The sequence below is a fragment of the Triticum aestivum genome, chromosome 2B (assembly GCF_018294505.1).
Source record: "Triticum aestivum cultivar Chinese Spring chromosome 2B, IWGSC CS RefSeq v2.1, whole genome shotgun sequence".
In the NCBI taxonomy this organism is placed as follows: Eukaryota; Viridiplantae; Streptophyta; class Magnoliopsida; order Poales; family Poaceae; genus Triticum; species Triticum aestivum.
In genome coordinates, this window is record NC_057798.1 from 174,372,149 (window position 1) to 174,385,353 (window position 13,205).

General features: G+C 45.3%; 1 protein-coding gene across 1 annotated transcript in view; it reads left to right on the plus strand.

Annotated features, from left to right (window-relative positions):
- Positions 1-6,780: 6,780 nt before the first annotated feature.
- LOC123039149 (wall-associated receptor kinase 4-like) overlaps positions 6,781-13,205 on the plus strand; it is a 34,796-nt gene continuing 28,371 nt past the window's right edge. Inside the window, exon 1 of the mRNA XM_044462426.1 lies at positions 6,781-7,687. Within this exon, the coding sequence (XP_044318361.1) occupies positions 6,781-7,687 (907 nt within the window). The remainder of the gene's footprint in view (positions 7,688-13,205) is intronic.

A 13,205-nucleotide genomic window follows, 5' to 3' on the forward strand; every position in this document is an offset into this window, starting at 1 on the left:
CCTGGATTCACAGGATAACCTACCTGAGGTAAATCAGATGAATGATGCTGAGAACATTACAATCAGTGTGGAAAGCAACATGGCAAAGGATGTTGAGATCAAAAAAATGGAAGGTTGTTGTTGACTAGTTAAAGTTAATTCATGTAGCTCAAGCCAATGTCATTAGGAATTTGAAGTTCAATCATCTTAAAGAGAAGGAAAAGATGAGCTCTGATAAGAGGACTTTGGAGATTTGCTATGCTGACCTGAAGAAAGAGAAGGATGCCTTGAAGAAAGAGAAGGATCAGGTGGATAATTGAATTGCAGAGCTGATGAAAGAGAAGGAGAAGTTGACCATGGAGAAGAATACTCTTGCTTCCTACATTTTTGAGCTCAAGACAGCAGGTGATAGTAACAAGAGGAAGCTTCACCAGATTAAGGTTATTTGTGATGAAGACTAAGTTGAGTTGTTGTCTGACCATGTGGGTCATTGTCTTTTGTAATAGCTTTGGAGTAAAGCTTGTAATGTGTTAACTTTGACTGTGGTGAACTCTATCAATTCTGTAGCACTAAACCTTGGTTTGTATGTTGTTTGTTGAATCTTTTAATTAAGATCAGTTTGTAGTGTTATTTAAGGGTTGGTTTGTGATAAATTATTGGTTTGTGATGAATTATTACCCTATTTGAGGGCAATTAGATGTTTGAAAGTTCTGATAAATATGTCTAAGGCAGAATATTTGAGGGCAATTTGGGAAGACATTGTTTATGGCTTTAAGAAGGCCCTGTTTAAATAACTAGTGTTTAAAAATAATATAACAAGACACTATTTGACAGTACTAAGCATGGTGAAACTTTAGTACATATAAGAATGATGATGTATGAGGTACCTGTTGTCTATCAGAAATGATAGTGTATGGGTCATACTTCCCTGACTCACCACCAAGAGCATACTTGAGCTGGGTTAGAAACCAGGACCAGTTGGCAATGTCTTCTTTGTCAACAATTGCAAATGCAATTGGAAAGCTGTTGTTATTATCATCTCTTCCAGTTGCAGCCAATATTTGCTGCCTAGTTGTCAACTTAACAAAGCAACCATCAACACCTAAATCAGAACATAACACATTAGTACCAGGACATCATAAAAGATAGAAACTACACAAAGTAATGCAAGTACCTATGAAGGGTCTGCAACCATTTAGGAAGCCTTGTTTGCAAGCATTGAGGCACATGAACAGGCCATGAAATCTATGATTTATGCTAGGATGGGCCTTCAATTGCTTTGTTGTAACAATGCATCTACTTCCAGGATTGGTATCCAGTACAGCTTGGAGGTAATCCCTTATCCTTGTGTATTGTGCCCTCTGATCTCCTTGTACAACATTCTTAGCTATTGTCCTTGCCCTGTAGGCCATGTGAATGGACACTTCTATTCCATGTTTTTCTTCAAATTGTCCATTATTGCCTGCACTGGTGTGTTTATGTCTGGCCTCAATTGTTGCTCACACTCATGTGCCAACCACCTTGCAGTCACTTGATGCTCTCTCCTACAGCAGGACAATTGTGGTACATGTTTAATTTCTTTATGCAAAATATCCTCTCATACGCAATTTGGGAAGCAACAACGGAAAAAGGACAGTCATCTGTACTGCAAACTACAATAACTCTATCTGAGCAGTTTCTATGAAATGAGTAGTTTCTGCTTTGTGAGATGTGAAATGTAAGAAGTGCCCTCCTGAACTGCTGGACATCTAGGAAACAAAGTTTCCTAACAAATTGTTCTTGTGGGTTTTCCCTCTTCTCATCATACCAAACCCTAATTTTATTCTTTTTGGCCCTGCTCTTCCTACCATTTGGTAGCTTAAATGGTGGAAGCTGAGCACCATCATTCTCTTCCTGACTTAAGTCACCTAGGTTGCTCTCCTCATCAGATGAAGGTACCCAGTATTGCTCTATGATTTGATCCAAGCTTGCATGAGATCTTGTTGTTGGTCCCTCCCCCCTCCTCTGACTTCCTCTCGTATTGTTGCTACCTCCTACACTGCTACCTCCTACACTGCTTCCTCCTCTCCTGCCCTCATCTACTCGCTCCTACTATCCTGCCTCTTCCTCTCTTGCTTCATCCTCCCCCTCCTCCTCATCTGGTCCATAAAGCTCTTCTACATCAGTGTCTCCTTCAAAGTGATATAGTGGATCTTCTCTATGCCTATTCATTGCATCCAACCTAGCTAATATGTCCTCATCTGCTAGATCTTCATCCTCACTTTCACTGTCAGTGAACTCTTCAGCAAGCTGTTGTGGGAGTTTTCTTTTTGCTGCCTTGTACTTCTCTCTTTGTATCTTATTACTCCTAAACTTCTGAATCTCTGCATTTCTCTTCTACTCCATCATCTGCTCAATGTGTTCTTGCTCTTGGTTTGTCTCCATGAAATACTCATGCCTCTCATAACCATAGTCCAATGCAAACTCAGGTTTACTTAGGCCCTTTAGCTTCAACAAACAAGAGCTCTCCTGTGTGTTCATGACTTGGACAGGCTGTGGTTGGGGCTTCACTGGACTGGGGAAAAGAACTCCTGAAGTGTCTACCTCATAAACAAGTGGTACACCTATTTCAGACAAAGGACATGCTCTTCATAAACATGACCAATGTTCAAATCAGCTGGTGTAGGTGCATCACTTCTGATAACTGTAATGTTAACAACATTCTTTCCTTTACTAGCTATGTCATCCAACATTTCTCCCACCTTGTCATCATCATTTAATTCTTCCATTCCTGACACCCCAACTCCTGGATCTCTGACATAATACATAAAATCCCTTGAACTATAGCCTTCTACCTCTATTAGGCCAACGAGATTCCAGAATGTTATGTCTAATAAACAGATTGTTCTTTCCAAATTATCTTTTTCTAGGAAATGGAACCTCACTTCCCATTTTTCATCATCCAAGCTACAAATTCAGTTAAAATTGATGTTAAGTACTTAAGTACAAGGTTCACACTTTAGTTATAATTGTTGTTAATTAACAATACTAAAGTTAAAATTAATTTATTTGACAACAACAATAATAATTTGGCAGAGAGGATTTGAGCAATCAGCTGACATATGACAGCAACAATCACGTAAAAGTACTCTTGTTAAAATTAATTTATGTGACACCAACAATCATGTCTCAGAGAGGATTTGAGCAATCATGTGACAGACCATTCATAGTGCAATTACTGTCAGCAATGCTACAATGGAACCCTAGCCCTAGAACCCTAACCCTAGAATGCCAATCGGGGGAAATAGAAAGAAGGAGGAGGATGACTTACTCCACACCGCCGAAGGAGGAGGCAAAATGGTGGATGTCCGTCGGATTGGCTTTCATCGCCTGGGCGAACGTAGTAGCCGCCGCGTTTCCAGCAACTTCGGCGGTGCCGACGGTTGGGGATGAGGCGGCGCCAGCTCCCGCAGAACTCCGGTGGATCTCCCTCACAGCCGCCCGGAGCATCCCCACCGGTAGCAGCTCGACCACCGCGGTCGTCACCGCCAGGTTTCGTCATCATCATGGACTAGATCTGGAGGGAGAGGGTGGTGTCGTCGGGCGCGGTCGGTCGATCTGTCCATCGCGAGCCGACCGCGTCGTTTACAACAAACGGCTTCGTTTGCGCGACCGTTAGGCCACGTCGACAGATTTGGGGCCCACCTATCGGAAACGCCCTCAACCATGCCAAATCACCTGTTCAGTGCTATCTGCAAAATGTTTACTGAATCCGCGGTGCATTTTGGAAAAAAAAATAGCGACCTGGTGGTTTTCCGCAGATGAAGCCCCAAATGTGGTGGTTTTTTGCAATTCACACCACCCCCCCCCCCTCCGCCTCTCCTGCAACTTCACTTCTTGTGGCTCATGGCCGGTGAGTTTGCTGACATGAGGAAGGCATGATGTAGAACACGGAGGCCGCAATAGGCTACAAACATATAGACTAAGTTAAAAAATGCCATTCACTTTTGTTTAGTTGAAATACGTCGAAAATGTAATGGTTCTAATGAAAACTATCCAACTTGCCCGGTTTGTTTAAATTCCTTTTGGAATGTGGTCCGCGTTGAAGCCCTAACATGGTGATGTCGATGGAACCTGAATCATTTTCTCTCTACCTAAACTTTTCTTTCGCAAGAATTGAGCAGTTCAGGCCTATCTATCTTCTTAACGTAAGTTTCAAAAAAATTACCAAGGTTGGGACTAATAGACTCACGCAGATTGCGCACTCTGTGGTAGAGCCGTCCCAAACTGCTTTCATGCCGGACATAAACATCCTAGAAAGGGTTGTGGTCCTTCATGAAACGCTCCATGAAATCCATACGAAAAAAATAGACGGGGTTGTTTTCAAAGTGGATTTCGAAAAAGCGTACGATAAAGTCAAATGGCCATTTCTGCAACAGGCCTTGCGTATGAAAGGTTTTGATCAGGCCTGGAGACACCAGGTAGAATCTTTCACGCAAAAAGGGAGTGTTGGAATTAAAGTGAATGACGACATAGGTCACTACTTCCAGACACATAAGGGCCTGCAACAAGGAGATCCAATGCCACCTATTCTGTTCAACATAGTAGTCGACATGTTGACAATTCTAATAGGAAGGGCAAAGGATGTTGGTCAAGTAGATGGCCTGGTACCTCATCTAGTTGATGGAGGTGTGTCTATCCTACAGTATGCCGATGATACAATCATCTTCATGGAGCATGACTTGGCAAAAGCAAGAAACATGAAGCTGTTGTTATGCTTATTCGAACAATTGACCGCGTTAAAGATTAACTTCCACAAAAGCTAATTGTTCTGCTTCGGAAGAGCCAATGAGGAACAAGAGGCATACAAACAATTGTCCGGATGTGAATTGGGGGCTTTACCTTTCACGTATTTGGGTATACCAATTCACCATCGTAAGCTAACAAATAGAGAATGAAAGTGTATTGAGGATCGATTTGAAAAGAAACTGAGCTGCTGGAAGGGCAAGTTGATGTCATATGGGGGGCGATTAATTCTCATTAATTCGGTACTCACGAGCATGCCTATGTTTCTCTTGTCTTTTTTCGAGGTACCAGTGGGAGTTCAGAAAAGACTGGACTTTTATCGATCCCGCTTCTTCTGGCAGAGTGATGACCTGAAAAGAAAGTATAGACTCGCTAAATGGGATATTATTTGTCGACCGAAAGACCGAGGGGGTCTAGGTATCGAAAATGTTGAGGTTAAGAACAGATGTCTTCTCAGCAAGTGGCTGTATAAGCTATCTGTAGAGACAGAGGCCACGTGGGCGCAGATTCTGCGTAATAAGTACCTTCATTCCAAAACTTTGTCCCAGGTGATAGTGAGGCTGACGGGCTCGCCTTTTTGGAAAGTACTGATGAGAGTTAAATCAGTCTTTTTCAACAAGACAAAGTTTATAGTCGGAAACGATACCTCTACGAGATTCTGAGAGGATACATGGCTACAAAAAACACCCCTTGCGCTTCAATATCCTTCCCTTTATAGCATTGTTCAACGAAGAGACGCTTTCGTTGCAACGGTACTTCAGTCCACTACTCTTAATATCCAATTCAGGAGAACACTTGCCGGAACCCGTTGGGAAGCTTGGCTCCATCTTGTGAGACGACTGATGGATGTGCAGCTCTCTCAACGACCAGACCAGTTGTGCTGGAAGCTAACTAGGAATGGAAAGTTTACGGTTAAATCCATGTATCTGGATGTTATCAACTCTAGCTCTATTCCTAGTTCGAAACATGTTTGGAATGTCAAAGTACCGTTGAGAGTTAAAGTTTTTATGTGGTTTGTATATAAGCAAGTCATTTTAACTAAGGACAACTTGACAAAACGCAACTGGATTGGTTCTACAAGATGTAGTTTTTGTGACCGGGATGAATCCATCAAACACCTCTTTCTGGACTGTCCGATGGCAACAAAATTATGGCGGACTGTTCATATAGCTTTTAATATTACTGCTCCGAATAATATCAACACGTTATTTGGGACATGGCTTGACGGGATAGATTCCGAAACAGCGAGACACATTCGTGTAGGAGTATGTGCTTTACTTTGGGCAGTCTGGAACTGCAGAAATAATTTGGTTTTTAATAGAACAACAAATACTCATTCTTTGCATGTTATCTTCCGAGCCACAACGTTGATCCGTATGTGGTCGCTACTCACTCCGACGAAGGCCAGGGAGCGTTTGGTTACTGGATCTATCGGATGGGAGATGATAGCTCGGGCTATTTTCAACCGGTTTGGATGACGGTCATGTAATAGGATAGGCAATTAGTTTTTCTATCTTTCTTTTGCCAGCCGGTTGTGGCTTTACTTTTACCCTTCTGCTTTTTGTGAGCTTTTTTGGTTCGTTCATTTTGAGACTTCAAAACCTATGTTGAACTTATTTGTTTTTTAATAAATGTGGCTGTATACATCGTTCTGATGCAGAGGCCGGGGATCTCCCCTTTTTTAAAAAAAATTCTTTCGCGATGTAGCCCAGTAACAAAGATAACACGGCTCCATTATAGATGGAATAAATAAACTTACCACAGCACCAACACACTGCACTGTTTAGGATGTACACTTGGTGCATGTTTCTCATCAAATACTGTATGTCACACCGCGTTTTCCATAGAACAGCTGCATGGACTATTCTCCTTCTGCCTTTTCTTGATAGGAAACACGAAACAGCATGGAAGGATAACAAGACGAACCAGTCCAATTCCCACCTACCCTACCTTCAATATGTGAATCTATCTATATAATCACGAAAGCTGCTGCAAATTGTGGCCTTACCATTCAGCATGGCTTTCAACAAATTAGCACCCGCTGTAGGGTTCATCGTAGCACTGACGGCGTTCTGCCTCAGTGATGCTGGAGCTTTGGTGCCACCAGGCAACTGCACGAGGGAGTGCGGTGGACTGGAGATCCCTTACCCGTTTGGCATCGACCTCGAGGATGGCTGCCAACTTTCTGACCGCCGGCAAGGCTTCAAGCTACGCTGCCTAGACAGAGGGGGCCGTGGCAAGAGGCTATATTACATCAACCAGGAGGTGCTGGAGATCTCGCTGGAGCACGGCCAGGTCCGGTGGCTGAACAACATCTCCTCCTACTGCTACAACGCCACCGCCGGGGAAATGAAGGTCAACAGCCCGCCGTCGAACATGGACCTGGAGGGCTCCATCTTCCGGCTCTCCGACACCGCCAATAAGTTCACCGTGCTCGGGTGCAAGACGCTCGCCTACATCGGCGACACGAACAACAGCACATCGTACACGGCCGTGTGCGGAGCCACGTGCAAGGACGGCAACCTCTCGCTGCTGACCAACGGCTCCTGCGAGGGGATCGGCTGCTGCCGGACGGCGATCCCCAAGGGGCTGGAGAACTACCGGGTGTGGTTTGACAAGAGCTTGAGCACCCGCCGCTGCAGCTACGCGGCGCTGGTTGAGGCGTCCAACTTCACCTTCTCATCCGCCTACCTTTCCTCGTCGGCGTTCGTCGACGCCTACGGCGGGCAGGCGCCGCTGGTGGTGGACTGGGCTATTGGGACGCTGCAAGGGGAGACGTGCGAGTCAGCACGCGCGAAGCCGGAGTCCTATGCGTGCGTCGGCAACGACAGCGTGTGCGTCGACTCGTCTATTGGACGAGGCTACTTCTGCAAATGCAAGAAAGGGTACCAAGGAAATCCTTACCTTCCATACGGATGCAAAGGTAACAAAAAGTCTAACAACAATTCCACACGTACCATACAACCAAGTCTCCAGTCTTTAATTCAATTTTCAGGATAACTTATTAATCCATCTTTTGCAGAATGAATTTGGTTTGTTAAAGCAAAATACAACTTGAAATTGGTTTTCTGATTAAAATATGGACGAATATTCTTCCAAAATTGACGAATATTCTTGTAAAATGGTAATTTTGTTGGCATACCGTTTCTTTTACCTTTTCCAAGTAAGATTAGTCACACTATTGCACCAAACCATCAACTGGTCCAAGTAATAACAATTCTTGCACCAAACCGAGGTTCCAATCTTAATTTACTTTTGCATGGTAGTAACTTGTTACTCCCTCTCGATCCTTGTAGAACGAATTTGATTCTTTTTCAAAGCAAAATACAACTTGAAATTAGTTTTAAGATTTTTTAAAATGAAAGAATATTCTTGCAAAACAGTAAATTTGACACAACATCGAATTATTAGGTGGGAGTAATACCAAATTTTCACCTGCTAGCTAATTACCCGTGGGTTGCAACGGGGGCATAGGTTCAACACCAATCGTGTCCGTGATACATAGTACGTACCCTTTTGCTTCTCCTCCTCACAAGAGCACCCAATGAATAGGGTTTCCGTGTCTACTGCCACGCTGGCGCCGATCTGCCTTGTATCCTGGGACCTTAGGGCCATGGAGGCATGGTGGATCCCGGCCCTTGCCAGCGGGAGGCTCCTGCTTCCTTTTTAGGTGTTATTTGGAGTTTGTCAAGGGTTTCTGTCTTGCTCAAGAAGACGAGACGGTGAAAGGATCGAGAATAGGGGTCTAGGGGGGGTGATTAGACCCTCAACAAGTGGCAATTTTTAAGTTCTTCAAGTTGACGTGGAGTTTTAACACAAGTTTAAGCATTCACAATACATTTCAAGCAAGCATGGCAAGAGTATGAGCAACGGAAAGAGTAAAGCATGCTGATTGCAAGAAAGTAAAGGGATGGAATTGGAGTGTGCAAACACAATGAAGACACGGACATTTTTGGCGTGGTTTGGATAGGTGGTGCTATCGTACATCCACGTTGATGGAGACTTCAACCCATCAAGGGTAACAGTTGCGCGAGTCCACGGAGGGCTCCACCCACGAAGGGTCCACGAATAAGCAACCTTGTCTATCCCACCATGGCCATCGCCCACGAAGGACTTGCCTCACTCGAGTAGATCTTCATGAAGTAGGCGATCTCCTTGCCCTTACAAACTTCTTGGTTCAACTCCACAATCTTGTAGGAGGCTCCCAGGCGACACCGAACCAATCTAGGAGACACCACTCTCCAAGATGATGAACTCCTTGCTCTTGTGTTTCAAATGATAGTCTCCCCAACACTCAACTCTCTCTCACAGATTTGCTATGGTGGAAAGATGATTTGAGTGGAAAGCAACTTGAGGAAGGCTAGAGATCAAGATTCTTGTGGTAGGAAATATCTTGGTCTCAACACATGACTAGGTGGTTCTCTCTCAGAAAATGAGGAATGGAAATGTAGGTACGTTCTGATGGCTCTCTCACAAATGGAGAAGGGGGTGGCGGGGTATATGTAGCCTCCACACAACTCCAACCGTTATACACATTTCACCCAACTTAGTCAGTCCGAATAGAAGAACTCGGTGAGACCGATTCAGTTTAAAATGTGAGTGTTAGGAATCTCGGTGGGACCGACTAGAACAACTTGGTGTGACCGATGTGCTAGGGCTAGGGCAAAACCTCATCTCGGTGAAGCCGATTGCTTGAACTCGGTGAGATCGATTTCAACCAAGAGCAAACAGAGAGTTGGTCAAGCAAACTCGGTGGTACCGATCGGTCATTTCGGTGAGATCGAAATATTACGAAAGGAAACAGAGAGTTTGCAGGGCCATCTTGGTGAGACCGAGATCCATATCGGTGGAACCGAATTGCTAGGGTTTCTGGCAGTGGCTATGTCAAATGAACTCGGTGGCGCCGGGTGGATCATTTCGGTGGGGCCGAGTTTGACTTTGAGTTTTGGACATATATATATTTGGAAATGAGAAAGTGGTTGAGGGCTTTGGAGCAATATCACTAAGCACTTTGAGCAAGTAGACCATTAAGCAACACCTCATCCCCTTTTAATAGTATTCCTATGGACTCAATGTGATCTTGGATCACTAAAATATAAATGAAGAGTGTTGAGCTTTTGCCAATCTTTGCCCCTTCGCATTTTGTGGGGGTTCCACATCCTCTTGTCCCTACCATGCCATTGTTGAACTCATCTGAAATATACTAGATAAAAGTATTAGTCCAACAAGAGATATGTTGACATTAATTACCAAAATCACCCAGGGAGCACTTCAGCTTTCAATCTTCCCCTTTTTGGTAATTAATGATAACATACATCAAAGCTTAGGATTAAAGATATACATGGTATTCAGTAAAGCTTTGGAAAGATACGTAACATGCATAGGCCCCCCTACATGTATGCAATCATGTAAAAATAGAATATAAGAACATGTGAATGCATAAACATGACAAAGCAAGCTATGAGTTACATCTATCTTGGCTATATGCACCAGAGCAAATGATGTGTATAGGAAGTGTACCTCCATGTTCATGAATCTTTCTTGCAAACAATATGCACATCAGCAAGAGAACATCATGCACATGAGTATGATGCATATACTTACCTTGTGGTCTTGGGCTGGCTTTAGAAGAAGTGGACTTGAGAAAACAAGGTTAGATGACACAAGAACACTCTAGATAAAGCAATTTCAGAAACCACAATAGTACCAAGACTGGGATGACATGTAATGGGTGAGTACTAGGTACTCTATTTAGATACTGACACGTCCCCAAAGATTTTAAAGATATGCAATGAATTCCAAAGATTTTTCTTCCCCTAGATATGGACATTTTCTCCCCCTGAATCTAATATTGGATAATGGGAGAAAGTAGGGTAAGAGAAATTCAGAGCAAGAAAGGATAATATTAACCACAGTTAGAGCAACAATGATATGCAATAACAATAACTAAGATCAAGTATGTTGACATGTCTTTCCCCTCTAAAAGACATGTGACTTCTCTCCTCTTTGTTTTACTAGCATCTGGAAGAGCTTAGATGTGCTCATATGATAAGCTTTGATGTGCTCTCTCTCCCCCTTTAACATCAATTTCCAAGAAGGGCACTTCTGGAGTATGAGTCAAGTAGGTGTGGTCCTTGAGAGACACTACAAAGTAGTAGGTAATTCATGATGCTTGTAGAGAAAAGAATCATTGAGTGGAGCTGAAAAAGATAGGCTGTAAAAATGTTAAAACATTTTCTTAGAATTGAAAATGGTGACGTCGATTGGTTTTCGTCAGTGACGCCGAATTGACGGAGTCACATAAGGTCTTGATCGGTGCGACCGAGTTCAACACAGAGTAAATAATTTGTCATCTCAACTCACTTGGAAAATTAGATCTCACAAGGATTTTGTTGGGGATATAACTATTTGTGTAAGCCACCCAGGAGGGGCCGGGTTACGCAAAGAAGACTCACCAGAGAGAAGCCCAAGACCAAGCATGAAGATGGTGATTCAATAAGGGGCTTAAGGCCCACAGGCGACTTAAGGCCCGTTGTAGTAAACCGCCATAATAGCATGACTTGTATCATAAGGTAGATTTACCTAGTCACCGAGCCGGACACTGTTTATAAGCCGGCCGGGACTCTGTAAGCCACGGGGCGTCAACCCGTGTATATAAGGGGACGACCTGCTGACGGCTTAAGGCAAGAAACATCTCATCGAGAGCCGGGCATAGCGTATCTCGCTCCCTGGTCATCGAAACATCAATACCAACCCAACTAGACGTAGGCCTTACCTTCACCGTAAGGGGCCGAACTAGTATAAAACCTCTCGTGTCCTTTTTCCCGATTAACCCCTTCAAGATTCCTAGTTGCGATGGCTCCACAACTAAGTCCTTTCACGAGGACATCTGACGTGACAATTCCATGACAGTTGGCGCCCACCGTGGGGCCAGCGCACGATGGATTTGAGTTCTTGAAGGGCAACTTCGAAGGGCTCAAGGGATACGTAGTGGGCCGGATGACCAAGAGTCATCGCGACAAGATCTACATCGACGATGAAGGCTGGGGTCCCGGCGCCGGCTCAATTGAGTATGGATACCGGGTCCCCTTCGGCGGAATCCACGTCTTCATCGGCCGGATCGGTGAGCCGGGCCCTGAGCCGTACAACTGCACCGACCTCGTCGAGACGGCTCAGCATGCGAGGAAGACCCGGACTCAACCTGTTATGAAGCGTGCTTCGTGGGCTGCATCCACGGAGAAGAACTTTCTAAAGGATCTGAAGATAGGGGTGAGACAGTCGTCCTCTCAGACGATGATTCGTCCGCCGGCTCAATAGATTCGTTGTATCAGGTGCAAGACGGCGTGCTCGGGGGCTGTTTCGATGGCATCAGTATTCTGGACCCCTATGAGCCGCCAAGATGGGCAGGAATCTTCATGGTTGGAACTCAGCCCGGCTCTAACTCTACGGCTGCTGTAGCAATAACATCCGGAATAGGGACAGGCGGGGCAGGTGGCCCTGTGCGCCCGCCGGCTCAGGTGCTGATAGACCTCATGGACAAACTTACGGCCCTGTTAACCGCCACGGTTATCCCTGCGAACAAAGATGAGCATGACGCGGAGGTGGCACGGGTGCGTGAGGAGATAGCTCAGGCCAAGGAGGCCTTGGCAGCTGAGGATACTGGAGTAGCTACAGAGCGGGCGGCTCTCGACACCCGGGCATAGCGGTTGCAGTCAGAATCTTACCAGCTCACGATGAGCTTAAACGCATCCAATGAGGTAATAAGGAGGAGACACCAGAAAACCCAATCCCGTTTACCTCCGAATTACGACCCTAGGGTTCTTTTCGCTACACCCGGAGCCGGCCCAAGTAACCCGCCAGATGCCAATCAGTTTATGACAGCCGGAGCAGGAGGACCGGCTCAGCCTCGAGAGATGCCACCTCCTCATGTGAGCATGGCACCACCGCGTTATGTGCCGGTACCGGAGGGCCACTTTTCTAACCCCATGGAGAACTTAATCGCGGCTTCGGCGCGCTTGGCGGCTCTGCCCATGGATGGTGATGACCCGACAGCGGTGGAGACCCGAAGGGTCAGAGAGCTTCTCCAGGCGGCCCTGGCTTAGCAAGAGACTTATTCTTACAGCAGAGACAGGATTCATTCAACTCCCCCGCCTTGGTTAGCACCGCCTCGTCAGAACCGGAGCCCGAGTTACAGCAGGCACATGGAGTCCGAAGCTTTGTCAAGCAATGCCCAACGCTGTAACCAACACGGTGGCTATAACCCGGTGCAAGACCGAATATGTCAGGAGAACGAGCGGGCGGCTCAGCTGACGGCTCAACAGGCGGCTCATCAGGATATCCCAGAGTATCCAACAACTTCTGTTGAGGCAGGAGTAGCCACTAGAACCAGTGGTGTTCCTTGTCTGGTACCGGCTTTGCGCAACGTACGTTTGCCCAAGGAC